This window comes from Alligator mississippiensis, chromosome 6 (assembly GCF_030867095.1).
Source record: "Alligator mississippiensis isolate rAllMis1 chromosome 6, rAllMis1, whole genome shotgun sequence".
NCBI classification, from domain to species: domain Eukaryota; kingdom Metazoa; phylum Chordata; order Crocodylia; family Alligatoridae; genus Alligator; species Alligator mississippiensis.
The window spans coordinates 75,537,039-75,563,310 of NC_081829.1; the positions used below are offsets into that span (position 1 = coordinate 75,537,039).

General features: G+C 43.2%; 1 protein-coding gene across 1 annotated transcript in view; it reads right to left on the minus strand.

The window, feature by feature from the left end:
* Positions 1 to 26,272, minus strand: part of JAKMIP3 (Janus kinase and microtubule interacting protein 3) — a 262,100-nt gene that overhangs the window by 132,550 nt on the left and 103,278 nt on the right. The window contains exon 3 of the mRNA XM_059730016.1: positions 5,033 to 5,273. Coding sequence (XP_059585999.1) covers positions 5,033 to 5,167 — 135 coding nt within the window. The 5' untranslated portion in view covers positions 5,168 to 5,273. The remainder of the gene's footprint in view (positions 1 to 5,032; positions 5,274 to 26,272) is intronic.

Consider the following 26,272-nt stretch of genomic DNA (forward strand, 5'->3'; position numbering starts at 1 on the left):
TGCTTTGCTCTTGCCTGACTCCAGCCTCACTCCAGATCTGCTCCTGTTTGCTCTTACACGATCCAAGCCCTGCCCCTGCCCCTGCTGTATTTGGACATCTCAGCTCTGATCTATCACCTGCTCTAATCATAATACAACCTCAACCCTTAGACTGATAACTCAGACAGCAAAAGATATGACCCCAGCCTGCCTATAGTAACTCATTAAGAGACCACTCACAGCCCAGCCATAACTGGAAAAATCTTCTCTATTGCATTCTGCCTTTCAAAAATGACATGCGCATTATATTTTGAGGCATGTTGTATGGTAGAAGATATGGCAGTCCAACGCTCAAACAAATGATGCCCAGATATACAATACAACTAGTTTAATTTAAATGCATTCAAATAAACTATGAAACTGTTAAAGGTTTTACTGTTTTATTTTTCCATAAAGGATGTCATACTGTAGTTTTGAAAGCCTGTTATACAGAAGAGTTGTAAAACATGTACTTTTCCTTCACAAAAATATTTTCCCAATTGTCCAGTCTGCACAAAATATTAATCAATTTTTTTCAAGTGTTAATTGTCTCATTAGATATTCAGGAAACAGGCGTAGCAGCACAGCTCTGCTTTTATGGCATCCGGGGCAGTGCTGGCCCCTGCCATGTCCAATTGCAGCAGCATAATCAGCTCCTGCTCCAGCAACAGCTGCTTTTGTATCCTTCCACAAAGGCAGTGCCTGGGGCTCCTCCCCTATTCACCTCCCCTCAATTATGCTACTGTCAGCAAATGCTGCAATGTTTCAGAGAAATAAGTAGTAGTAATTAGACATACACACCAGTGATTCATTAAGAAACAAATAAATTGGTTTTCTGCAACATTTACTGGCTATATATACTAAATAGCCAATAGTAACTAAATTTGGCACTCTGTTTTATTTGGAACTTTTAGTTAACAGCCAGGGTTTAAAATTCAAAACTCATTTAACGGTAAAAAATGGTCACATGCATTTGCAATGCTGCAAGAGGTGTGGATAAGCAATGTTTCTTGGCATGCCAATATTTTTCAAGATTTGTAAATAAACAGAGAAAATAAAGTCTGATCCAAACATCAGTAGAATCCATGGGATTATTTTAACTGATATTTATGGGTTTGGTATCAGCATTTTAAATCTTGAGAGTAACTTCTAAGTACATTGTAATCTTTAGCCACAGTAACTCACAAATTTGTTTCCAATGAAGCCCAAGAGTTTTGCTGTTGCTGATGAATATGCAGCAAACATTTCTGAAAGTGAGATTATTACTAAGGAAGGCTACAGAAACCTTGCTTTATGCTGTTTGGGTCATCCTATAACATATTACATACTTGATAAGGAGCCAAAATTGCTCCATATGTTGTTTTCTTTCAAATGGATTGAGATCATTGTGTCTCCAAGTACTTATAAATTAGTTATATAACTCCAGCCAGCATAAAATGTCATGCCACATTTTATGATGCCACAGCATCAAGTTAAGCGGTACATTGTTATGTGTATGAAGGGTATATTAATCTCTTCAAACATTTTTTTTTGCTGTGTCAGTGGTACTTAGATGAGACACCAAAAGCTTTTGGATAATATGAAAACTTGTTTCTTTTTTGCAACAATTACATTGAGAATAATGAAGTTTCAGCTTCAGAAGTATGCTTTTTTTTTTCTATTGAAAAAAGTATCCATGAATAACCTGAAAGCTACAAAGGCAAGACCAGTACCACAGCATTTGACATATATTTTCCAAATGTCAAAATTATGCAAAATATGCAAAGTTTGCTGATGTCTCTGTCTCTATCCTGAAATAAACTATTATACAAGATGTAGCTCCAATGAGAAGTAAGAGAGGATGTTATGGTACTTAATTATAATAAAATACAGAACACTTAAAATATTTCATTGATTACAAAATACCATGTCCCATTCAGTGCTGCACATTAAATACTCTGTTTCAATCTCAAATTGACATAATTAGGTTTCTTGCTAATAATAACCCTAAAAATGGCTCACAAATTAGACAGTTTTAAACATTACAAATTTCCATACCACAGATGTACAGAAATAGCCATGGGGCATTACAGAGAGAGATAATTTCTCCAAGGAGAAAATAATTCATGAAGAGAGACTCACTTCAATAAGCCAATGGAAAAGACCAAGCTTCTCTAAAGGTCAATACAACCTGAAACATAATTAGGCTTGGAAAAAGAGAAGCAAAGAAATTAACAGCACTTTGTAAAAGATCAATAACGAAGATAAAAGTTGAAAAGCCACCACTGATTTTGGTTTGATCTTTTCACAATTAAATAAATAAATTAATGTCTCTTGTGGACTTCTGAAACTTTCATCCCCATATTCTGAAGTATTTTATAAACATTAGTTAATACAATATAATTATGCAGGTAAATCTTACTGTATCATCTTCATTGTTTAAACAAGTAAATGGAAGGGCATAGACAGGAAGTGACTCAACCAATTTACAACTCCCCACACCCAATTCATTCACACACTCCCCATATCAGCTGCAAAACCAGAAATTGTATGAGTTGCATTTCATAAAAGCACGCTTATCTAGTGCTCTGAGTGTTAACAGTTTACATTCAAAGTATTCACACAATATATCTAAATAGATGGATTGTAGTGCACCCATACTCAAAACATATGAGCTCTTATTCACTCCAGCATCTTTCTCAGCTTTTTCTCTTCTAGATGTCCCAGATAAGCATGCTTTATACCATGCTGAAAGTCAGACTAGTACCATGGGGAAGTTCAGGAAGAAAGTTCAAGAGCTGAGAAGTCTAGCATCTACTGGGCTCATCCACACATTTCTTAATACACTTTACATACTGTGCATTTAGTTTAGTACTTCCTTAATAAAGTACTAACTAAATGTGCAGAACCTAGAGTTACTGAGCTGTAGCGCCAATGCATGGTTATTTAGAGCCTGACTGCATATTAACCTAATAACACTGCGCAGTAGGCTATTTGTACGTTTTTTGCTTCAACATGCTACTGCACAATGTTATTAGGCTAATGCGCAGTAAGCATTTTGTGTAGACGTTCCCACTGAGAAAGCTCTGTGCACAGTTTCAAGTCACACTTTGTCTAAGAAGAAACCAAAGCCCTGTGTAGTGCATCTGATCATAACTAAGGGGACTAACTAAAATGGACATTTTAGCTGGATCATACTGCTCCAGGAGCTGGATTCAGCCTGAAGACCATATGTTTGACAGCCCTGCCTTAGACACTGGCTAGCATCTGAAGTGTTAAACATTTAGATGGTACAACAGTGTTTAAACCAAAGCCCCTTCTTTCCAACTTTTGTGGGTACTTGATTAGGATGTAAAATTCTCATGGCATATCAGGGAGAATATACAATAAACCAGAAGCTCTGGTCAGGAGTGCATGTAATCTGAGAACTCCAGATCCAAGCCGTTTTAGCTGTGTGTTTGTTATTTTTGAGCACATAACTGTCAACATTCCCATACACAGTCACAGTCATGCATAATTCATTACTAAATTCTTTGAGCACCAAAGGGCCACACCGTAGTTCTGTTCAAAATTACCATATCAACTCACTAGACTTCCTATATGAAAGAAAAATATAATAATCAATGAGAGTAGACAAATCTATGCTCAGAACACCCCCAAAGTCTAGAAATTGGAATTAGAAATCCAAGTCTGATTTTAAGATCACTATGATCATTGTGTCTGGAATAATTACATACAACCATCTAATGGGTTGTGCATACAATGCCCAGGCACAATTTACAGAATTGTGAAAAAGTAAAGGATAACCTCTGTACCATACAAATCGTCCATGATAAAGAGGAAAAACACCTCAGTGTTTAGTGAAAAAGTGTTCATGAGAGAAACAAAAGGGTTGGGCAGCCTCTTGCTATGAACATACCATCTGTCTATTTTGGGATAGAAGCTTATTTTTCTAGAAGTCTTTTGCTGGCACTTAGCTATAACATTTTTCAACTTCATTTCTTCTTCTATCACAAAAACAAGTATTCAGCCTGCTGCTGAGTCACTGACTGCCAAGATATTTAAGATCCTTATTTAGTGTTTTTCCACCAAAATAACAGAATCAGTAGAATACCTCCCCCCGCCAAACCCCACCCCCAACAACCTGCAATAGTTGCATTTCAGTGTAATATGTGCTAACTTTTTAAACCATGTAGTCATGGCTTAACCATGGGCTTATCTGGTTGCCTCTTCCAGAAGATTAGTAAGGTTAGTAAGAGTGCCAGGTAATAGATATTTTAGCAATTTGCCTTCAGACAAAATCTTTCAAAAGTCTGCTAAGGTGCAAAAGATATTTGCCAGCCCTGACCCTATCACCAACCCCATTCAATGAATCATTCTGAAAATAAAACTAAGGCTTATTCTCCTAAATACATGACTGTTTAGTCTAATTTGGCACTAGGGCTTAGAATTAAAAAAGAAATTTGTTCTGTACCTAAATTGCCATGCCTGCTTGTTTGATGTCTACCTTTAACAGATTTATGTCAGTCTCTTAATTTCCTGGCAGGCATTTTTTGTGTATGGTGCCTGCTGACAATCCAGCTGTCTCTGCCACCCAAGGGGCCAATTAGAGAGATTGTAAATAATTCATCAAGAGTTTGTGCAAAAGTAGTGTGTGTCAAATATAACTTGCAGGTTTCATTCTAAAAAGATTTTTTTTCCAGTCAAGTTTACTGTAGCTTATCACAGGCAACTTCCTACCATGAATTTTCAGCATTACACGCTATTGAGATTCGGGGCATATCTTATATTTAATTTTCACAGACATTCCTAATTTTGTTCTGAAGAGTGCAACAGAAGGTCAGCTATCCAAATGCACCATAGTGCATGGTTGCTTTACCAGAACTTCAGATTCTGTACATGAAGAAAATGTTCTCTTGTGGACAGAAATCTAACTCACCATTACTTTGAGGCTTACAGGGGGAAGTGTTTAAGAAACAAGAAATAATAGATTTTCATTCAGTAGTTAGTGGGGGGGAAAAAAAATGATGCACACCTTACTCTTTTCTTGTTGGAGCTCGATTTGAATGTCTGTGAGTTTTGCCCTGAGCTCTTCATTGGCAGCTTGTAAGGCAGCTAAGGCATCAGGCTTTTCTCCCTTAGCTCGAATACTGGCACCCTTCTTTGACATTGTGAGACAGTGTGACAGGGAGGGTGAAATCCCAAGCAGACAGAACCCTCTGTTCCACCGCTTGAGGCTCTTCCCTGCTTCTGTTCCACTACATTTTCTTGCTCACCTAGAAAGAGATAAATCACAACTATTATAAAAGTGCCAGTATTTAGCAGGATCCACAATTAGCCAATAAGTATAGCAAGACCAAAGCATATGGTAGATGGGTCTCGCGTGTATACATTTATAAAACTCAGCAATTTTATAGTAAACAACTTTTAATAAAAAGGAGGTTTTTAATTTCAATATATTTAAAATCTGTAACAGACCATGGCAAGGACATTAGAAAACCAGGCAGTTGCACAAACAGTCCTCTGAAATATTATCTGCATCATATGTGAAAATTATTGAAGAGAAATTAGAAAATGTGTTTTAGAGCCATACTTGTACGCAAAAACACTCAATCTCTGCATATGGAAATAAGGAATAAGCATTAAAAACTATAGTCAAATCAACATAGTGGGTCTGATCTAACTCTCACAGAAGTTGACATGCTTTTTTGTTGACATCAATGGGAGTTGGACAGAGTCCAGTGTTAGCCAAGATATTGTTAAGTTTCTCCACGTGAGAAGGCTTAGAGCCAATTGGAGGAAACCTTTCATCATTTTCATTTGTATTTATATTGCGTACAATATTACTTGTTCTGACTACCCACACTGGCAGAAAACAGCTGAGAGCAAGAAAATCCTTTTGAATATCTGGACAGAACAATTTTCACTATAAGATTCAGATTTAGAATTTATCTAAAAGAAAATCAACTTTTCAGGCACTGCAGAAACTTTTATATACAGGTAAATACCGAATCAAGTGTAGTATGTTGAAGGCAATATAAATTAGTGTGGTAAATCCAACAAGCTAGAATTCTGATCATTTCTATATTTGTCCTAACCTGATACCAACTCAGTCACCCTGCTTTCTGCTGAGAGAGTTAGGGCTGTGTGTATATGCATATACCTCCAAACAGAATTGAGAAAATTAAATTCCTCTCATTCATAAGTAGAGAAGCTACTGGGAATTTAAAGTGAATCATAGACCAAAAAACTTAATGCAGTAAGGCTATGACTGTAAAGTAAACTGCTCCAAAATGCCATTTTCAAACATGTTACACTTTTCTAAGCAGACTGCTTCCTCAAACAGTGTAACCTGAGGGACAAGGCTATATGACTTCTTGTTTAAAACATAGCTCTTTCAATGCAGGACAGCATGCCTCAGGATGATATTTTGATGTACCGTAAATTTACTGTATGGACACAACCCAAGACAGCCTTTCCCTTCTAACCTACTAACCCCAACAAATTTGTAAAATGAATAATCATTACAGTTTCACCTCCTAGTCACCAATGCAATGTACAGTCACAAATGTACAGTGTTGTAAGTGAATCACAGGGAATCATAAAGAAGTAGGACTGGAAGGGACCTCCAGAGTCATTTCTACACCAACACCCTGCTTGAAGCAGAATCATACCTATCCAAACCAAATGTGATATATAATTATTCTTACTTCAATTGTAATATTTAAAATTATTCAGTATTCTCTGACAGCAGCTTGGCACAATAAAAACTTTTGGATTAGGGAAAGCATAATTAAACATACAATGGATGTGCAACATTATATGCACAAAGGTTAGAATGCTAAATCACTAATGAAAACAAATGATCCCATGAAGTCAATACTTTTAAGAAAAGGTCAAGAGAGTTATTGAGAGTAAAGGTTATGTTCCACTGTAAAAAAAAAAAAAAAATCACATGCAGTTGACTAGTATGTACATCAGCTCTAGTTAACTTAGATTCTTATAATATATAAGGACAATATTTACTATGACGCATGCCTTGGGATGAGGTTTTCTTGCCTCAATTTTTCTTCCCGCCCAGTTTTATTTTCTCTGCCTTAAAGATCTTAAGAACTATATTTCACACTATATATAACAGATACCTAAGCACTCTAGTGGTACAATGACAAGAAAATACCCGTTGGCTAAGTACAGACAGTCAAAACACCCAAGGCTGAATTCACAGATTTCATAGACATTAGGGTTGGAAGGGAACTTGCAAGATCATTGGGTCCAGCCCCGTGCCCAAGGGGCACAACATCAGCTGGGGTCAAATGATCCCCACAGGATAGGCATCCAAGTGTTTCTTGTAAGTGTCCAGAGTAGCTGCTTACACCACTTCTGGGGGGGAGTCCATTTCTGAGAATTTCAGCCTCTGGGGACACAGACAGTAAAGAATTTTTTTCTTATGTCCAGGCTAAAATGGTCTTCCCAGAGTTTGTGACCATTAGACCTTGTCTTCCCTTCGGGGTGCCCTGGTGAACAGATGTTCTCCCAGCTCCTGATGCACACCCCTTATATACTTATAGGCTGCCACCAAGTCATCCCTGAGCCTTTGCTTCTCCAGGCTGAAGAGTCCCATGGCTCTCAGCCTCTCCTTATAAGGCCTGTTCTCTTGTCCTCTAATCATGCAAGTGGCTCTCCTCTGGACCCTCTCAAGCTTCTCCACATCCTTTCTAAAGCACGGAGCCCAGAACTGGATGCAGTATTCCAGCTGCAGACTCACCAAGGCCGAGTAAAATGGGAGGACAACTTTCTGGGTCTTGCCTGAGATGCAGGGTTTTGTTTGCCAGCTGCAGCATCACATTGGTGGCTCATGTTCATCTTGTGGTCAATCATATGACCCCAAAGTCTCTTTTGGTCATGGTGCTAGTGAGTGTAGCACTGCTGAGCCTATAAATATGATGTGGGTTATTCCAACAAAATATGCTAAACTTTAATATTCATAATGGCACCCACTGCTTTTTCAATTCCAATGTGCCCTTGGGCACATAAATTCTGGGAACCCTACTCTAGTGTGACCACACTTCCACATAATTTGGTGTTATCCGTGAATTTAACCAGTCCGCTTCTACTACCTGAATCCAGATCATTTATAAATATATTAAACAGTACTGGTCCAAGTATGGAGCCCTAGGAGATGCCACTGGTCACCATGTATCATGTTGACATGGTTTCATTGACTATCACTCTCTGAGTCCTACCACAGAGTCAGTTCCCCAGCCCCTGGACCACGAGGTTGTTGAGGCCACAGTTTCCCAGTTTTACCATGAAGACTTCATGGAAGACCAAGTCAAAGACTTTTTTGAAGTCCGAATAGATAATGTCAAGCTCTTCTCCTTTGTCCAGGTGATGCATCATCTGGTCATAAAAGGAAATGAGGTTGTCCAGGCAGGACCTACCCGCAACAAAGCCATGTTGGCTCTCTCTCAGAATGTTGCATTCTGTTAGCCTGTTGTTAATGGGTTCTTTGACAATTTTTTCCAATATGTTACCAGGGACTAAGTTCAAACAGATTGGCCTGTAGTTCTGTGGATCTTTCTTCCTCCCTTTCTTGAAGATAAGCACCACATTGGCCCTCTTCCAATCTTCAGGAACCTCTCCCTAGTGCCACGAGTTCTCAAATATCTTCTCCATTGGCCGCACTATGATGTCAGCCAGTTCCTTTAGCACTATTGGTTGCATTCCATCTAGGTCAGCTGATTTGTGAATGTCCAGCCTCTCAAGGTGTTCCCTCATGAGATCTTTGCCAATGATGGGCATGTATTTGTCTGTACCCTGGCAATCTTGCATTTTGTTAGGCAGGGTGATCCCCTTGGGCTGGTGTAAGACTGACACAACGTAATCATTGGGTGTCAGTTGTCATCTGCCCCATATGGTTAAGCAAGAGGCCAATGTTGCCCTTGTTTTTCTTCTGACTACCCACGTATTTGAAGAAGGACCTTTTATTATCATTGATTCCCATAGCCAGTTTGAGTTCGGTTACAGCCTTGGCTTTCCTAGTTTGCTCCTTACAGGTGTGGGCCAGTGCTGAATACTCCTCCTTGGTGATGTTACCTGACTTCCATTCCTTATAGGCTTCTCTTTCCAGATAAGGGAGTTCCATAAGTCCCCTATTGAGCCACGGGGGTTGCCCAGCCCTTTTGCTTCCTTTGCTGCAGGCTGGAATGGGCTTCCCTTGCGCTTTGAGGATCATGTCCTTAAGGAGCGATAACTCATCATGGACTCCCCTCTCTATCAGATCCTGATTTTTCAGGGCCTTGGCAACTAGCTTCCTGAGCTTATGAAAGTTGGCTTTCCTAAAATCAAGTATTTCTGCATTGCTGACTGATTTGCCAGCTTTGTGATGGATAGAGAAAGTGATCAACTCATGATAACTATCTCCCAGCTTCCCTTCGATTCTCAGGCCGCTCACTAGATAATCCCCTTTGGCCAGTAACAGATTTAGGAGTGCCTTACCTCTTGTAGGCCCATAGACCTCTTGGGACAAGTAGAGTTTGTCAATGTAAGTGAGAATTAATTCAATCTTTGCAGGTTAGTCTAAGCTGCATAGACTGAACCAATAAGCAAGTGAACAGACATTCACTTTTGATTCCAGAAATGCAGCCACATGCCTGTAGTGGGTCAGGCCACACACTGGAGGTGCTAGAGCATGCCTTCCTGCTTGGCTGGAGCAGACAACTTGGGCTAAGGCTAGCCCACCCACCCTGTGAGAGGGGCTTATGAGGGAGGCACAAAGCATCCTGGGAGCTTGGAGGACTGTGACTTAATTTGAATTTAGGGGGGGATCTGGGACAGAAGTTCAATAAACTGATTTAACCTAAATCAGTTAAGTCTGATACTACATCCATCCCAGTTTATCTTAACTGGTTTTGGCCACTTTGAAAGCAGTTTATATGCACTGAACTTCTGTTGTGTTACAGATTTGAACCAGTTTCTGATCACTTATACCAGTTTGTGTGTCATTTTTGTCCCTAGCCCTAAAGTCAATGACAATTATGCACTTGAATACTAACAGCATCTGGCTGGTATTGAAAAGCATAGGCTCTCGGCACTGTATAAAAAGGATATATGTATAAGGGATACACCAGTGTCTGATGCTTTTTTTCCTCTTTGTACTTCTGATGTTTCCCCATATTAGATGCAGTTTTTAATTTTGCTTCACCTGTGGTCCAATTCTATAATATATGTCATTGTATTAAAATATTTTACCTAGCTCTAAAATGGACTGAAAAATGGATGTCCTTTTATAGACTGATAAATCATATGAGTTAAGTATATATTGCTCTGTATATTCCCATACCATGAGAACCAAGTCAGAACTGGGGTTCCAGTTGTGTTACTCACTAGAACAAGACCTCAGTTGTTCAATTAGCTCTACACAGTGGACCGCTGTATTTGCATGAGCTCTCACTGATTTCAGTGCAGCTCTCACTATACATAAATCGTTGTGGGATCATGGCTACGTAGGAAGATAAAGCTGATGCCCCAAAGAGTTTGCAGACTTGAAAGAGGCCAGAAAAAATGTTAGTAGGAAAGGGCCATAACAGATGAATACAGGTCTAAATTAAATCAGGCATTTATGCTGTGAATATTACTTTTAAGCTAAATGCATTCCCTGTATCAGGTTTAGTAGAATTATTTGTTTCCTATATACCTGACAAAGCAAAACAAATCAATGATCCACGATGACCCAGAGGAAGAGGCGACGTGTGCTCGTCATAGGAGACTCCATCCTGAGAGGTACGGAAGGACCCATCTGTCGCCAGGACCCCTCGGCACGAGAGGTATGCTGCCTCCCTGGAGCAAAGATTCGGGATGTGACGGAGGTAATCCAGGCCAGGATCAAGCCCACCGATTATTACCCCATGGTCCTAGTCCATGTGGGTACTAATGATGCGGCCAGGAGAACCCCCGATCACTTGATGGCGGACTACTGTGCTCTGGGCGGCGTGCTGAAGGAGTTTGGTGCCCAGGTGGTTTTCTCTTCCATCCTACCAGTGACCGGACGAGGAAGATGGCAGGAGAACTGCATCAGAGAGACCAACTGGCGGCTTCGGCAGTGGTGTCTCGAGGCAGGCTTCGGCTTCCTGGACCATGACCCGCACATCACGACGAGGGACATGCTCAGCTGGGATGGGCTTCACCTGTCCCCCAAAGGTAAGCGTGTGTTTTCTTCTAGGTTGACAGATCTCCTCCGGCGGGCTTTAAACTAGGCTCGTCGGGGGGAGGGGAGTACGAGGGCAGGGGAAGCTGTGGACCACCAAACCATGTGGCACCCACAAGGACAGCCCAGCCTGAAGAAGGAGAACATTGGGAACCTGAAAGCCATGGGGAGGCCAGCACAACAGAACAGGTAAGGAACAAGAAGGTAAGAAACAATGGGCCCCATGGGACTGGGAGCAGGGGGGCAGCAAAGGCGCCAGTCGCAGGGCTCAAGTGCCTATATACTAATGCTAGGAGCATGGGGAACAAGCAGGATGAACTAGCGCTCCTGCTTGCACTAAACACCTATGACTTAGTGGGGCTAACAGAGACCTGGTGGGATTCATCCCATGACTGGGCGGTACATATTGAGGGCTATAGATTGTACAGAAAGGACAGGTCGGGGAAGAAAGGGGGGGGGGGGGTTGCACTTTATGTCAGTGAGCAATATACATCAACCCTCATCAAGACAGAATCCAAGGTTGAGGAAGTAGAAGGATTGTGGGTTAGGCTACATGGGGGGCAAGGAGAAAGGGATTTGGTGGTAGGGGTCTGTTACAGACCCCCACACCAAGGGGAAGAAATAGATGCGGGGCTCCTGAGGCAACTCTCGGAGACCATAAAAGCTAAAGAGGCGGTAGTCATGGGGGACCTAAACTACCTGGACATCTGCTGGGAGACGCAGACAGCAAGGTCCCATCGCTCACGCAGGTTTCTAACTTGTGTACAGGACCTCCACCTGACACAGGAGGTGTATGGTCCCACTAGGGGGAATGCCATACTGGATCTGGTATTGGCAACGGGAGATGACATGGTAGGGGACCTCCAAATTGGTAGCTATCTGGGAGACAGTGATCACCTTATGATAGAATTCAACATAAGACGGCGAGTGGGTAAGGTAACTAGTAGGGTGAAAGTGCTAGACTTTAGGAAAGCTGATCTCACTGCACTCAGGCGATTAGTCAAGGAAGCACTGCAGAGTAGGAGTTTTGATGGGATGGGTGCCCAAGAAGGGTGGCTGTGCCTAAAGGAAACGATCCTTTGGGCACAAAGCAAGACGATCCCCGAGCGAGGCAAAAGAGGGAAAGGGGCCAGGAGGCTTCCATGGCTGACTAGAGAAATCCAGGGCAGCCTAAGGGCCAAAAGGGGAGCACATAAAAAGTGGAAACAGGGTGAGATCACTAAAGATGAATATACCTCCTCTGCTCGTGCTTGTAGGGAGGCAGTTAGGCGGGCCAAAGCTACCATGGAGCTGAGGATGGCAACCCAAGTAAAGGACAACAAGAAATTGTTTTTTAGATACATAGGGAGTAAAAGGAAGGCCCAGGGAGGAATAGGACCCCTGCTAAATGGGCAGAAGCAATTGGTGACAGATAGAGGGGACAAGGCTGAACTCCTCAACGAGTTCTTTGCCTCAGTGTTCCTAAGCGAGGGGCACGACAAGTCTCTCACTGGGGTTGTAGAGAGGCAGCAGCAAGGCGCCAGACTTCCATGCGTAGATCCTGAGGTGGTGCAGAGTCATTTGGAAGAACTGGATGCCTTTAAGTCGGCAGGCCCGGATGGGCTCCATCCCAGGGTGCTGAAGGCACTGGCCGACGTCATTGCAGAGCCACTGGCGGGAATATTCGAATGCTCGTGGCGCACGGGCCAAGTCCCGGAGGACTGGAAAAGGGCTAACGTGGTCCCCATTTTCAAAAAGGGGAGGAAGGAGGACCCGGGCAACTATAGGCCGGTCAGTCTCACCTCCATCCTTGGTAAAGTATTTGAAAAAATTATCAAGGCCCACATTTGTGAGAGCCCGGTAGGACAAATTATGCTGAGGGGAAACCAGCATGGGTTTGTGGCGGGCAGATCGTGCCTGACCAACCTAGTCTCTTTCTATGACCAGGTTACGAAACGCCTGGACACAGCAGGAGGGGTGGATGTTGTATACCTGGACTTCAGGAAGGCCTTCGATACGGTATCCCACCCCATACTGGTGAACAAATTAAGAGGCTGTGATGTGGATGACTGCACAGTCCGGTGGGTGGCGAATTGGCTAGAGGGTCGCACCCAAAGAGTCGTGGTAGATGGGTCGGTCTCGACCTGGAAGGGTGTGGGCAGTGGGGTCCTGCAGGGTTCGGTCCTTGGACCGATACTCTTTAATGTCTTCATCAGCGATTTGGACGTGGGAGTGAACTGTACTCTGTCCAAGTTTGCAGATGACACAAAGCTATGGGGAGAAGTGGACATGCCAGAGGGCAGGGAACAGCTGCAGGCAGACCTGGATAGGCTGGACAAGTGGGCAGAAAACAACAGGATGCAGTTCAACAAGGAGAAATGCAAAGTGCTGCACCTAGGGAGGAAAAATGTCCAGCACACCTACAGCCTAGGGAATGACCTGCTGGGTGGCACGGAGGTGGAAAGGGATCTTGGAGTCCTAGTGGACTCCAAGTTGAACATGAGCCGGCAGTGTGACGAAGCCATCAGAAAAGCCAATGGCACTTTATCGTGCATCAGCAGATGCATGACAAATAGGTCCAGGGAGGTGATACTTCCCCTCTATAGGGCGTTGGTCAGACCGCAGTTGGAGTACTGCGTGCAATTCTGGGCGCCACACTTCAAGAAGGATGTGGATAACCTGGAGAGGGTACAGCGAAGGGCCACTCGTATGGTCAAGGGCCTGCAGACCAAGCCCTACGAGGAGAGACTAGAGAAACTGGACCTTTTCAGCCTCCGCAAGAGAAGGTTGAGAGGCGACCTTGTGGCTGCCTATAAGTTCATCACGGGGGCACAGAAGGGAATTGGTAAGGATTTATTCACCAAGGCGCCCCTGGGGGTTACAAGAAACAATGGCCACAAGCTAGCAGAGAGCAGATTTAGACTGGACATTAGGAAGAACTTCTTCACAGTTCGAGTGGCCAAGGTCTGGAACGGGCTCCCAAGGGAGGTGGTGCTCTCCCCTACCCTGGGGGTCTTCAAGAGGAGGATAGACGAGTATCTAGCTGGGGGCATTTAGACCCAGCACTCTTTCCTGCTTATGCAGGGGGTCGGACTTGATGATCTATTGAGGTCCCTTCCGACCCTAACATCTATGAATCTATGAATCTATGAATTTTAATATTATAAAAACCTTAGTCTGTCTGTCCATAATGCTTTATTCATACTCTGGTTGGTTGCCTTGGCAGTCAATTAGAGTGCTCTCGACAGACAGAGACATGTGGTGGAGTGATGCCATGACAGCAGGGATTGAGGAGCCTGAGTGGGGGGTCTGTTTTTATAACAAAAGTACTTTGTTAATACACTATATAGAGATTCCATATTACTATGCAGACTGAAGGTTCCTCATTATCTTAATTGTTGCCACAGTTTCTTTTAATATCTTTTCATTCAGCTGCTTGCATATGAGACCCATGTTCGCATATTTCCAAACTGCATTAGACACAATACACCTTGCCACGTTTTTTAGAGGAGGAACCAGTTCCTGGTTCTCTAGCAGCATGGTGAGAAATATATACTACATGTTGCATAACTTTAATTTATGTGGCATTAGAAAAATATCAAAGGACCCCAACTTGGGAATATGGTTTGAAAGTATTTGTCCAGTAAAACCAGAAGCCTCTATGATAGGTTTAAATATGCCTCCAAGCAATCTATAAAGTAGAGGTGGCAGCTCAGCAAGATCACTATGGGAGAATGACAGAAAGACAGATAAAGTGTTGATGAAAAGAAATGAATGCTTCTTCTTGCAATCTTTTTGGACTATGGTGGAGGATACCCCATAGGTCATTCATGGGGGGGGGGGGCACTTGCCCCCTGTAAAATTGGCCCTCACTGGCCAGGGAATAGGGAGAGCCGGTCGGTGCCTTGCTGAAAAGCACCAGTGGCACTTCCGGTTTGCTGCTGGAACTTCCACTAGCAGCATCAACTGGGCGCTGGGGAAAAGGCACCAGTCATCCATGGGATACCCACTTCCTTCTTACCTTAAAGCAGAACAGAAAATGGTATGCAAAGCAACAACTATCAAAACTATCTTTACTGTTCTTTTATATATAAAGACGACTCAAAATATTTTAAAATATAGCATCTTCTTTTTATGAGAAAGATATCAATAATTTAGCTTTGGGATCTCATTTTCTTCCTAGAGGACTCAAAAATCCTTAAAAGTAAGAGGGTTTTCCTCAAGGAACAGTATTGAGATAGATATTGTTTAATATTTTCATGTATGACCTTGACACAAAGGAAGAGGAACAAAATGCGCTGATTACACAGAGAAGGAAAACATAGCCAAACAAAGAAGATAACCGGAACATTATACATGAAAACTGGATGGCCTTGAAGACTGGGATAATAGAAATGAGATGAAATCTAATAAATCAAAATAGAAGATCATGTACATAGGAACTAATATAAAGAGTTTCTGCTTATCAATTAGAATGACAAAAGAGAAATGCCTGTGTGTTTTACCCAGTTACAGGATGATCAGAAATCAGCAGTCTGATGCAGTCATGAAATAAGGACAAATGTATTGGGCTGTATTAGGTAATGTATTTATAGCAGAGATAGAGAAGGGTTAATGCCACTGTACAACGCACTAGTGAGATGTCATCTGCACAGTTTGAGTCAACCGGATTCAAGAAAGATGGATCTACACTGGAACAGGTACAAAAATGCTACTAGGATGATCAGGGGATGGAGAACCTATCATATAAAAGGAGACAAAATGTTTGTCTCCTTTACATCCCTGGCATGTCCTGGCAAAAGCACCCAAGCACATCCTACCTACTAACCTACTCCCACTTATATGGGCTAACCTCAATGAGGCCACTTTGGGGGTGTTCCTCTGCAGCTGTTCTCAGAAGGTTCTGCAAAAGCCCTCCAAGGGATGTAATGAGAACAAATAACCCAAACAGCTTTAAGATGGAGCTTGAAAAATTTATTAATAGGATTCTATAAGACAGTTACTAGCAAGAGCAGTGGAATGGAATTGGTAATCCCGAAAATCCATTCTCATCCTATTCTTTAAAGCAGGGCTGTCTAATTTCTAAGTGGCATGGAGCCTCATGCCGCAAGGGGCCACAACAGAGTCCTGGGCTGCATGCCACGCAGATGTCCCAACCACTACTTTGTGGACCCTTAGGAGTGCCTCCCCCCACCTCTCCCCGTACCCCCCTGCTGCACTGCATGCCTATGCAGGCAACTCCCAGCCTCACCTTCAGTTCCTCATGATGAGGAAGGAAGGGAGTCCACAGACTAGCTGTTGTTGTACACAGAATGATGGGGAAGCAATGGCCAGGCAGAAGCTCAGGAACCAAAGACCAACCCCTCACAGGCCACATGTGGTGCACAAACCACCAATTAAACTGCCCTGCTTTAAGGACTGAATAATGAAAGGAAGTCAACCTCCAATTTAGAGTGGAGAAAAAGGACTCAACACTGAAATCTGTTGAAAGCTAGGAAATTTTCAATTACAATATGCAAATTTGTCATTGTTATGGTAAAAGATTAACAGAATTTTTATAAAGCTTCATACATCACAAGATCACAGCCAGAAAGCAAAAGCAAAAATGGTTTTGTATGTAGTTCACCTTCAAGGCCTGCAACTACTTGGCCTTAAGTATGTGAATACTCCAAATGACTTCAATGATACAACTCACACACTTAAAAATTAAGCATCAATTTAACTGTTTGCAGGAACCTTTAACTGGATGCATAACAGTCTACTAAAAAGAGCAGTCATATTAAGTCTTAGCCTTTGTTTTGCTAGGCTAAGCAAGCCCAGTTCTCTGCACCTGCACAGAATTCCTCTGAAGTCATTATGACTCTATAAAAGTATAAGATTCTGCCCACCCACATAGACCTCAATGTAGGGTCTGAGCCAAATTTTGATTAAGGTCAAGGAGGGCATTTGAATTGTGGTTTGAGGTGAACAGTAGTCCTGGTCAGGAATTTTTTTCAATATTTTTTTCCCATTTCCATAAGAAAATGTGGATTTTTGAAAGCTGAGCTGTTCATCAGAAAAAGTTCCTATAAATATGCCAATTTTAAAAAGATTAAAAAAAAATAAATAAATGGTCAATATGAATAGTTTTGTTTTCTAATTTGAAGTGGCATTTTATATTAAAATAGTTATACCAAAGGCTAAATCAAAAATGGTCAAGATGAAAACAAAAGATTTTGAAATCATTAAAATGAAATCTTCTGATTATTCCAATCCCAATTTTGTGGGGTTACCATTTCTCAAAATTATTGAGATTGTGGTATAGAAAAAAATTGAAAGCGTAATTTTAAACTAAAACAGAAAAGGCATTTCCTGTCCAGCATTAATAATAAGCCTTAAAGGACCTGGAATGACTTCTTTTGAAGTGTGAAGAAGGGCAAGAAATGGGCAACCTCCATGAAGGGCTTGAAATTTTAATACCTAGTCAGCTGATTCTAATGTATGGCAGGGCACTGTTTGTGCCTGCCACCTTAAGGGCCTAAGCCTAGCAGCCAGCAGGTACCTGATTATGGCAGCCATTTTAGATTCAGGGCTGCCTATATAAGCAGGGCATTTTGCTGCTGGCAGGCCAGGCAACAACACTGCCTGACTGCAAGGCTGCATGGATCATCTTGGAGGTAAGGGAGGAGTTGTAGGGGATGGCTAGGAGGCTCCTGGTCTGGGGCATGACCTAAAACTGCACCCTGCCAGGAGTGGGTGGCCTGGTGGGGCTGTCAGTGGTGTGGAAGCCCCCAGGAAATGCCAGGCCAGTTACCACCCCGGTGAAAGGCAGATTGGGGTGCCTTAACCCCAGGTCCCACCTTTGGGTGGGTTGGGTGACACCGGAGGTAGGGGGGCCAGGCACAGCTGTGGCCACCTGAGCCCTATAGGGTACAAGACCCCAATGAGGGACAGTGGGGGCTAGGCACAGCTACAGCCACCTGAGCCCATGGGGGAGGAAAGCCCCGTGGCCCTGAGTGAAGGGGGTGGTGGGGAGCCCTGAGTGAAGGGGGTGCAGCTGGGGACCCCCAGTGAAGTGGGAAAAAAAACAGAGGGCTGAGGGCCCAGTACATATAAATACACATGGTGTTGCCCCAGAAGAGGCCGGAGTATGCTTAGACCCGGTCAGGTAACTGGCTGGCCACTACCCTGGTGAGGGTTGTGGGAGAGGCCCAACAGATGGTACGTCTGCCACCCAAGGAATGGACTAGCTAAACTTATGACCAAAAGGGGGCCCGCTCCAAGAGGGAGCAAGGCGGCATAAATTGGTGATGCATGAAAGATACCCTGTGAGAGGGTGGAGTATGTGAGGCCCGAGGGAGAGGCAGGTGGTGTGAATGTGCGGGTGACTGATGCCTGACGGCACAGCCTAAGCTTGCTCTGGCAGTAGGCTGGGAGAACTGTAACATCTGGATGCCATCTGCGAGGCATGGGCTGCAGTGTAGGGGAGGTACGGAGCCGCAGATAGTGCCCCCTGGAATCAGGGCAAGAAATGGGCAACCTCCTGCCTAATTAAGATCGTTAATTAATGAATAACAAGGTGTGGCAGGAGTGTCAGGTGGGGCCATGCCCAAAGGCAAGTGGGGAACCTAGCATGGTGGCTAGGCGGGGAGCCCCATCTTGCTACACAGTGCAATAAGCATATTATTCTATTTAGAGCTGGTAGCACCATATATACTTAAAGATCACTAACATTTTCCAACGTGTAGGAAATGGTTGCCAATAACAACTGAACAGCTGTCAAACTCAAATTGTTTAGGCAGAAATGTTTTGTGCTAGATGTCTGTCTGAAGCACCCCCCCATAAACGAGTTAAAAAACAGATAAGTTTTGCATGACAACAATCTTCCAGTTTTGCACGGAGAATTTCCAGTACCTCAAGGCTTTGGAGCAGGGACTTAGAATTTAATATGGCACCTGGGTATTGGGGCTGTGCTTATTGCCACCCTCTTTAAAAAAGTAGCCCAGTTTTGCCAATGTATAGTATAAGCCTTTAAAAATCAGGCTCAGTAAACATATGTTAGTTTGTTGCTAAATTCTCCAAGGACTCCATTGTGCTGACTGTGCTCCAGCTAAAGACTATAGTGCTCAGCAGGACTTTTCCTGTAATTACTGCTGCCAGATGCTAGAGTCCACTGTGGAATCAGACATAAGAAGTCAGAGCAGGGAGACTGTCTATCCAGAATTAACTATGCCCCCCATGCTAAGCTCAGGCAGAATGGAGAATGGAAGAGCCTGCCATAAAAACTGAGGAATAAAGAGATGACTCCATTAGGGAGAGAGAGTGGGTGAAGCCAGTAGTGGAGTGCATATGGAAAGGAGACTGGGACTTTCACAGAGGTGGAGGTGGGGACTGAGATTGGGACAAAGAAACTGGAAACCAACACTTCCAGTACAAGTGAGGGGAAACAATTTGGGCAAGTAGTTTTAGTGCAGACTGGAACTCATTAGAGAAAGTGACTGAGACTTAGAAGAGGTTGGAAAGCCTGTGGAAAACCAGTACATCATTGTTTTAATTCTAACTTCCCAACAAATATGATATGACAATATTTTGGGCAGTAACATAAGATATGGCATACAAGTTCAGCAGGAAGCTTACTACCTTCTGGGGATTCAGCAAGGATCTACTCAACCTAACCAAATCTAGTCCTGTTAGGTAACCCCTCACACATGTGCACAACTTCTGCCACATTCGTCATGGTTTCCTCCATAGTATCATTAACTTCAGTGCCACTTTAATAATATACAACAACTTTTTGCAGTTAACATAAGCAATAAGTAAACATACTTTCCCAAAGTACTAGGAGTTTTACTTTAGCTACCTTTCCCAGGACACCTCCTTTAAGTGCTATGAGTGTCTACTAGTTGTGGCCTGCTCAGGTCCCTTTGGCCCTGGGATACTATTACATAATTTAATACTATGTTGTAACACATGTGAGAGAGAGAGGGCAAAATCAAAGTTAAATGGATACATTTAATTGATGTCTGATGTCATTTACCTTCTGAATTGTTGACTCTTCACTTCTGAAGATATTTTATTATAGTTTTTCATGCACTATAATCCAAGGGAAATGCACACATGGGCCACATCCAGATGAGTGCGACGGTGTAGTATGTGACGTGGCAGACCGATCTGTGGCACCACACACTGCACATTCAGGTGTTCCCCACGCTGTAATGTAGCAGTGTGGGGGGAGGGGTTTGACCCTGGGAGATCCTGGGGTCAAAAAAACTTTTGCGAAAAAAGTGGTGCAGCGCACACCACCCAAAACCAGAGTGGCTAGATTGCTGTGGCTGAAGCTCCCCAAGGCCCCAGGTAAAGCTGTTGGGGTGAGCACAATTGCTGTCCCTAGCCTCTCCTACCCCACCTGGGTAACCTGCTGTGTGCCAGAGGGTGCATGGCACAGGCGCTCTCCAGGGACAAGGTATCCCACTGCTTCTTGTCCCTGGGGAAATAAATGTCCATGCTTGTGTGGATGGGGCCAAGGCTAGCGCTTTTGTAGATATTACAAGAAAAATCTACAAGCTAGATAAGAAAAACTATCTTATTTATATGGAAAATGTTTGTTCTTTTTAGTCATAAGATCTAGTACCGTTTTTCATGGTATACATCAGATTTATACAATGAAAAATATGGCCTCTTATAAACAAAAGAATCTGGAGCAGACTATGGCCACAGGCACTGAATTCTACTGTAATAATGAAATAATCATGCATATTAGAGTTGTTTTTATTTTGTTTTTTTAAAGCAATATGTTGCAAAGATGGACATAGTAGATGCGATCAAGGGTTGCAGATTCAATATGTGAAGAGATTAAGCACAGCATTAAACAAGGTTCTAAGAGTCTAAATCTGAATGCCAGATAAGTAACAATAGGAAAAATAGAGGTATTTATGAGTTTAGTTTTATTCAGTGGCATTCATTTTCTGACAGAATAAAAAGTGTGAAACAAAACCTTTACCATGTACTAGATACAAAACCAAATGACTGTTAAAATGAGGTAAATGTAAGCATATCATCAATCATAGTCTACTCAAGATACTATCGACAACCCTAATTCCATTTTTTCTAGGAATTTTTTCTAGGAGACTGTAAGTAGCAATTGGTGTTATGGAGACAAATATAGCTCACAGACTTGTGCAATCTTCAATCTGCATAGCATTGGACATATCAGCCCCATCTTTACCACTTGACAGTTCTGAACCTGAGTTGATGCTAGTAATGGTTGTTGGGACCAGCGGGTTCTTTCTGTCACACACAGCCACGTTCTCTCTCAAAATCAAGCTTTTCCTCTGTGCATTGCAATATAAAAAAAAAAAAATTAAGTAAATAGAGGGGTTTGAAAGAGGATGGAGATAGACTGTTTGCAGTGGTGGCAGATGATCGAACAAGAAGCATTGGTCTCAAGTTGCAGCAAGGGAAGTCTAGGTTGGATATAAGGAAGGGTAGTAAAACCCTTTTCTCACTAGGAGGGTAGTAAAACACTGGAACAGGTTACCCAGAGAGGTGGTGGAAGCTCCATCCTTAGAGGTTTTTAAGACCCGGCTAGACAAAGCTTTGGCTGGGATGATATAGCTGGGGATGGCCCTGACCCGAGTAGGGGGTTGGACTAGATCTGTGTTTCTAAAACAGTGGGACATGACACAGTGGGACTTGAAGGTCATGTAGGGGGGATTTCAACTCACTGCCCAATTGAAAAAAATCAAAGTTGTTTGCACTTCAAATAGATGAATCAACGGATATCTTGAACAGTGGGGTTTTGTTTTTATCATGGTGAGACCAGGGTTTTTTGACAAAATGGTTAGTGGGATGTAAGGTGCAAAAGGTTGAGAACCACTGGATTAGATGACTTGCTGAGGTCCCCTCCAACCCTAATTTTCTATGATTCTATGACTATTTTGTGGGGAGATAAGAAGCATCAAAAGGCATTGTTACTCCACTATGGCTTAGCTGAAAATCTTTACAATTTATGCCAAAAGGACGATAAAAAAAAAGCAGCAATAAACATTTTACATGGTATGTTTCACAGTAACAGACCCCTAAATGCTTTATTGCATTACAAAAGCAAGATTAATACATGAAAAAAACCAGAATTCTGTAATCTAATTATTTACTTACTAAGGATGAGACCTTTACATTTACAGTCTCTTCTGAGTAAGGAAAACCTGCAGTAAAGCCTGCAGGAACAAATCGGAGAACCAGCTGTGGCAGAGAGACAAAGCTCCTCCTTTGCTCTGCCCTTGTTTGGGCAGTGTGATTAAATTGTTTCACCCCTTTTTAAGGAGCCCTTCACTCCTCCTCCTGTGCCTCCCAACCCCTCCCCTCCATTCTAGTCAATAAGAAGGGAAGTGGAAGAATCAAGGATTTTTGCCCACTTTACCCCTTTACTTCCCCACCTTGATTGCAACTGGCCATATGAGAGGAGTAGCCCCCTCCCCTCTGGGACAGCAACCAGAGCTCTGCACTTCTGTGCAACCAAGGGCTGTGAACAACCTAGCCCTTAGATAACCCATGGAAAGAGGTGATGTGATACACTGCAAGAGAATAAAGAAAATATTGTCGCAAAAGAGACATGTAGCACAATGTACTCCTAGCCACACCTAGTGAATAGGAATTTGGTTGCTAATCTGTATTACAAAAACAATTACAGCCGGCTAATACATGCTGCATTGGCACCTAGAATGGCTAAACCTCGGTTCTGGCAAGTTACGTGCAATGGTGAATTCCAGAGTTCAAGACTTTCATCAAAAAACAAGACCCCCAAGCAGGATGCACCACGATAAACAAGCAGCTAGAAAGAGGAGTTTTTTGCTGTTTTTCCTGTCGGGGATGTTGACATACAGAGAATTGGGTGAATATTCATTACTGAATTGTTTAAAAAGGAGTATGCACAGTTTACAGTCACTAATACATGGGCATGTGCTGGATTGTTATTCCTTTGGAAAATAATGGGAAATTATGCTAGATTAAGGCAACTTTCTAGTGATGTCCCTGAGATGCTTTGTATGTTTTGTATGTATGGAGACAAGCATTATTGTTGGTAGCCAAGAAAGAATTGGTGGGCTTTGTTTTAAAAAGTCACAGCTTTGTATTCCAGCCAGAGAGGCTGTGGTGTCTGTTAGTGCATGTCTGCGCACACAGATGATTGATTAAAGCCATCTGGGGACTGGTGGACAAATGCCAGTCTTAAAAGGATATTGCTCTCAGACCCCAGAGGCAAGGACCTGCCATGATCAACCTCCACGAACATATTGCTCAGCTTCATGGAAAAAAGTTCTAACGTGGCTACCGCAGAGTTAACACAGAGTGGGGTGGGTCGGCCAGCCTCCAATTTAATCAAGCCATCAATGTCAGCTTGGAGCAAGGCAAATAGTTTTAGCAAAGAGCAATAATGTAAACCCAGAATTTATACCTTTAATGATTTGCAATGGATTCCTCTGCTTGCAGTCCTTAATACTTCTTTTCTGTTTTATCCAAGTGCCTTGGGCCTCCAGTAAAAATCAGATTACTCTGTATAATGCTCTTAGAGAGCTATCAACTTCCCTTTTCCTCCTTAATCTATGCTCTCTTCCTTTCCATTTCATTCCTATCCCTGTGGCTCCAGCAGCATCCTTTCATTCCCTCTTACTTTGCTCGCTTTCTTGCCCCCTTCCTCTTCTAACCTTCTCTCTTCCCTTTTCCTTTTGATGACATTTCTTCTCATTATCCCTCTCCCTACATCATTCAATAAATGTGTCTGCTTGTTTTCCAGTCTTAAAGGTCACTAGAGGTCTGACTAATAATTGTTTTAATTTAAGAGTATTGGAGAGGTGACTTAAATAGTGGAAAAACATCTGGTCCTATGTTTCTAAAGTACTGCTTGCAACTAGCCACATTTACCCTTGTCTAAATGAAGCACTTGTCTGGCATGGGGGCAGACACGGAAGTGCAGCTCTCCACTGTAACAGAACGTTTTGCAGGAAGAATTCTGAGTTACAACGATCCCTTGGACCAAACAGACATTCACTGTTGATTCCAGAGGGAAGGGAATCTAGCCCCTTTGAGCCTGCAGCGAGTTTCTTAGAAGTGGCCCCTCCTCTCTCCCAGCCTGTCCAGTTCAGAATCGGAAGGGGGAAAGGGAGAAGAGGGAACTAGTTCTAGGGGTTTCCAAGCCAGAGCTGGAGGGTGTGGAGGGTGTATTGCAGGGGGCCCTACCTTGAGGGGTGGGGGGGCTCCAATACACCCACCCCACTCTCTAGCGGGGGCTGAAAACCCCCCAGACTGAATTCCCTCCGCTCCCTTTCTCCCCTCCCCTTTTGAAAACAGTGAAGGGCTCGGAGAGAGGAGGGGTCACTGCTAATGGAAACTGGCTGCAGACAGACACAAGTTACAGAAGACGCTCTGTCTTGGAACATCATCATCTGACCCTTCATGCAATGAGTGTTCAGATTTTTGCCCCACCGGCAATTTTTTAAGTGGTTTGCAACTGTACACTTGTGTTTGGTCACCTACCTTTTCACAGACTTAAGGAAACCGAAAGGAACCATTTGGCATTAGCAGGAAGTATACTTAGCATGCCAGATTCCTGCTGTATAAACCAGACCACATAATTTGACCTAACTATTTCCACTCTGAGCCCAGTAACCTGTGTTGGATTAAACCATATCTTCCAGAAAGGTTTCTAATCTAGATTTAAAGCAATCAAGATTAGAGAATTCTTCAGGCCTTGTAATTTTGAGTGGCTCCTGGAGCTTTGGATTGCCAGCACATTAACCCCTGAAACTAATTTTAAGCACTCATGCAGCTCAAAATTATGCCACTCTGGGGCTGGATTATCTCTGATTGGTATTACCTGGCTTGTTTTTACATTAAGGTATAGCCACCCTAGGCTACGCTTTAGTATAAACACCCCACCTGCCTCCTGTCCCCCCTCCCCTGCTTACTTTTGGCTGCCCACACTATCTGTCCTAGGGAAGCAGGCAGGGAAGGGTTAACCATCAATTACTTGGATTTGGGTCTTAAAAGTGAGCTAGCAAAGTTTACTGATGATACCAAACTATAGTGGAGAGTGGTCATGCTCCAAGACAGGCTGGCAGTACAGGCCAACTTGGACAGGCTCACAAGGTGGCTAGATGTTGTTTAATATGGAGGAATGTAAAATGCTCCATCTGGGGAGAAATACTCCACAACACACTTATAGGCTCGGCAGTATTACACTTGCTAGTACCACATCTGAACAAGACCTGGGTGTCATGATAGACAACAAAATGAACATGAGCCACCAATGCGATGCTGTAGCTGGCAGAGCTAATCAAACACTGGCATGCATCTACTGAGGCATTTCAAGCAAGACTAAGGATGTCATCCTCCTGCTCTACTTGGCTTTGATAAGACCACAGCTGGAGTTCTGCATCTAGTTCTGGGAGCAGCACTTCAGGAAGGATATAGAGAAGCTTGAGAGAGTCCAAAGGAGGGCTATGCACACGATTAGAGACCAGCTCATATGAGAAACTGAAAGACTTGGGACTGTTCAGCCTAGAGAAGACTCAGAGGGGACTTCGTGGCAGCCTGTAAGTATATCAAGCATACACATCAGGGCCTGGGGGAACATCTGTTCACCAAGGCCCGCCAGGGGAGGACAAGAAATAATGGGCACAAGCTGACTGAGGATCACTTCAGGCTAGACATAAGGAAAAACTTCTTTACAAGTCGAGTACTGAGGGTTTGGAACAGGATCCCCCTAGAGGTGGTACAGTCATCCACTCTGGCAATCTTCAAAAAGCATCTTGATGCCCACCTTGCTGGGGTCATCTGATCCCAGCAGTCTTTTCTGCCTAAATGCAGAGGGGCTGGACCCAATGATCTGTAAGGTCCCTTCTAGGCCCTAACAACTATAAAACCTGCCTGTCTGGATGCTGTCTCTGCTGCCACTTTCTGGGCCAGAAGAGCAGCTGCTTGGTAGCAGCCAGGGCCAGGCAGGAAAGTTAACCCTTCCCTGCCTGCTCCCCTGGGACAGATAGTGTGGACAGCCACAAGTAAGTAATGCCCCAGGGGCAGGGGGTAGCAGGAGGTAGGGATGGGAACTTCAAGAGG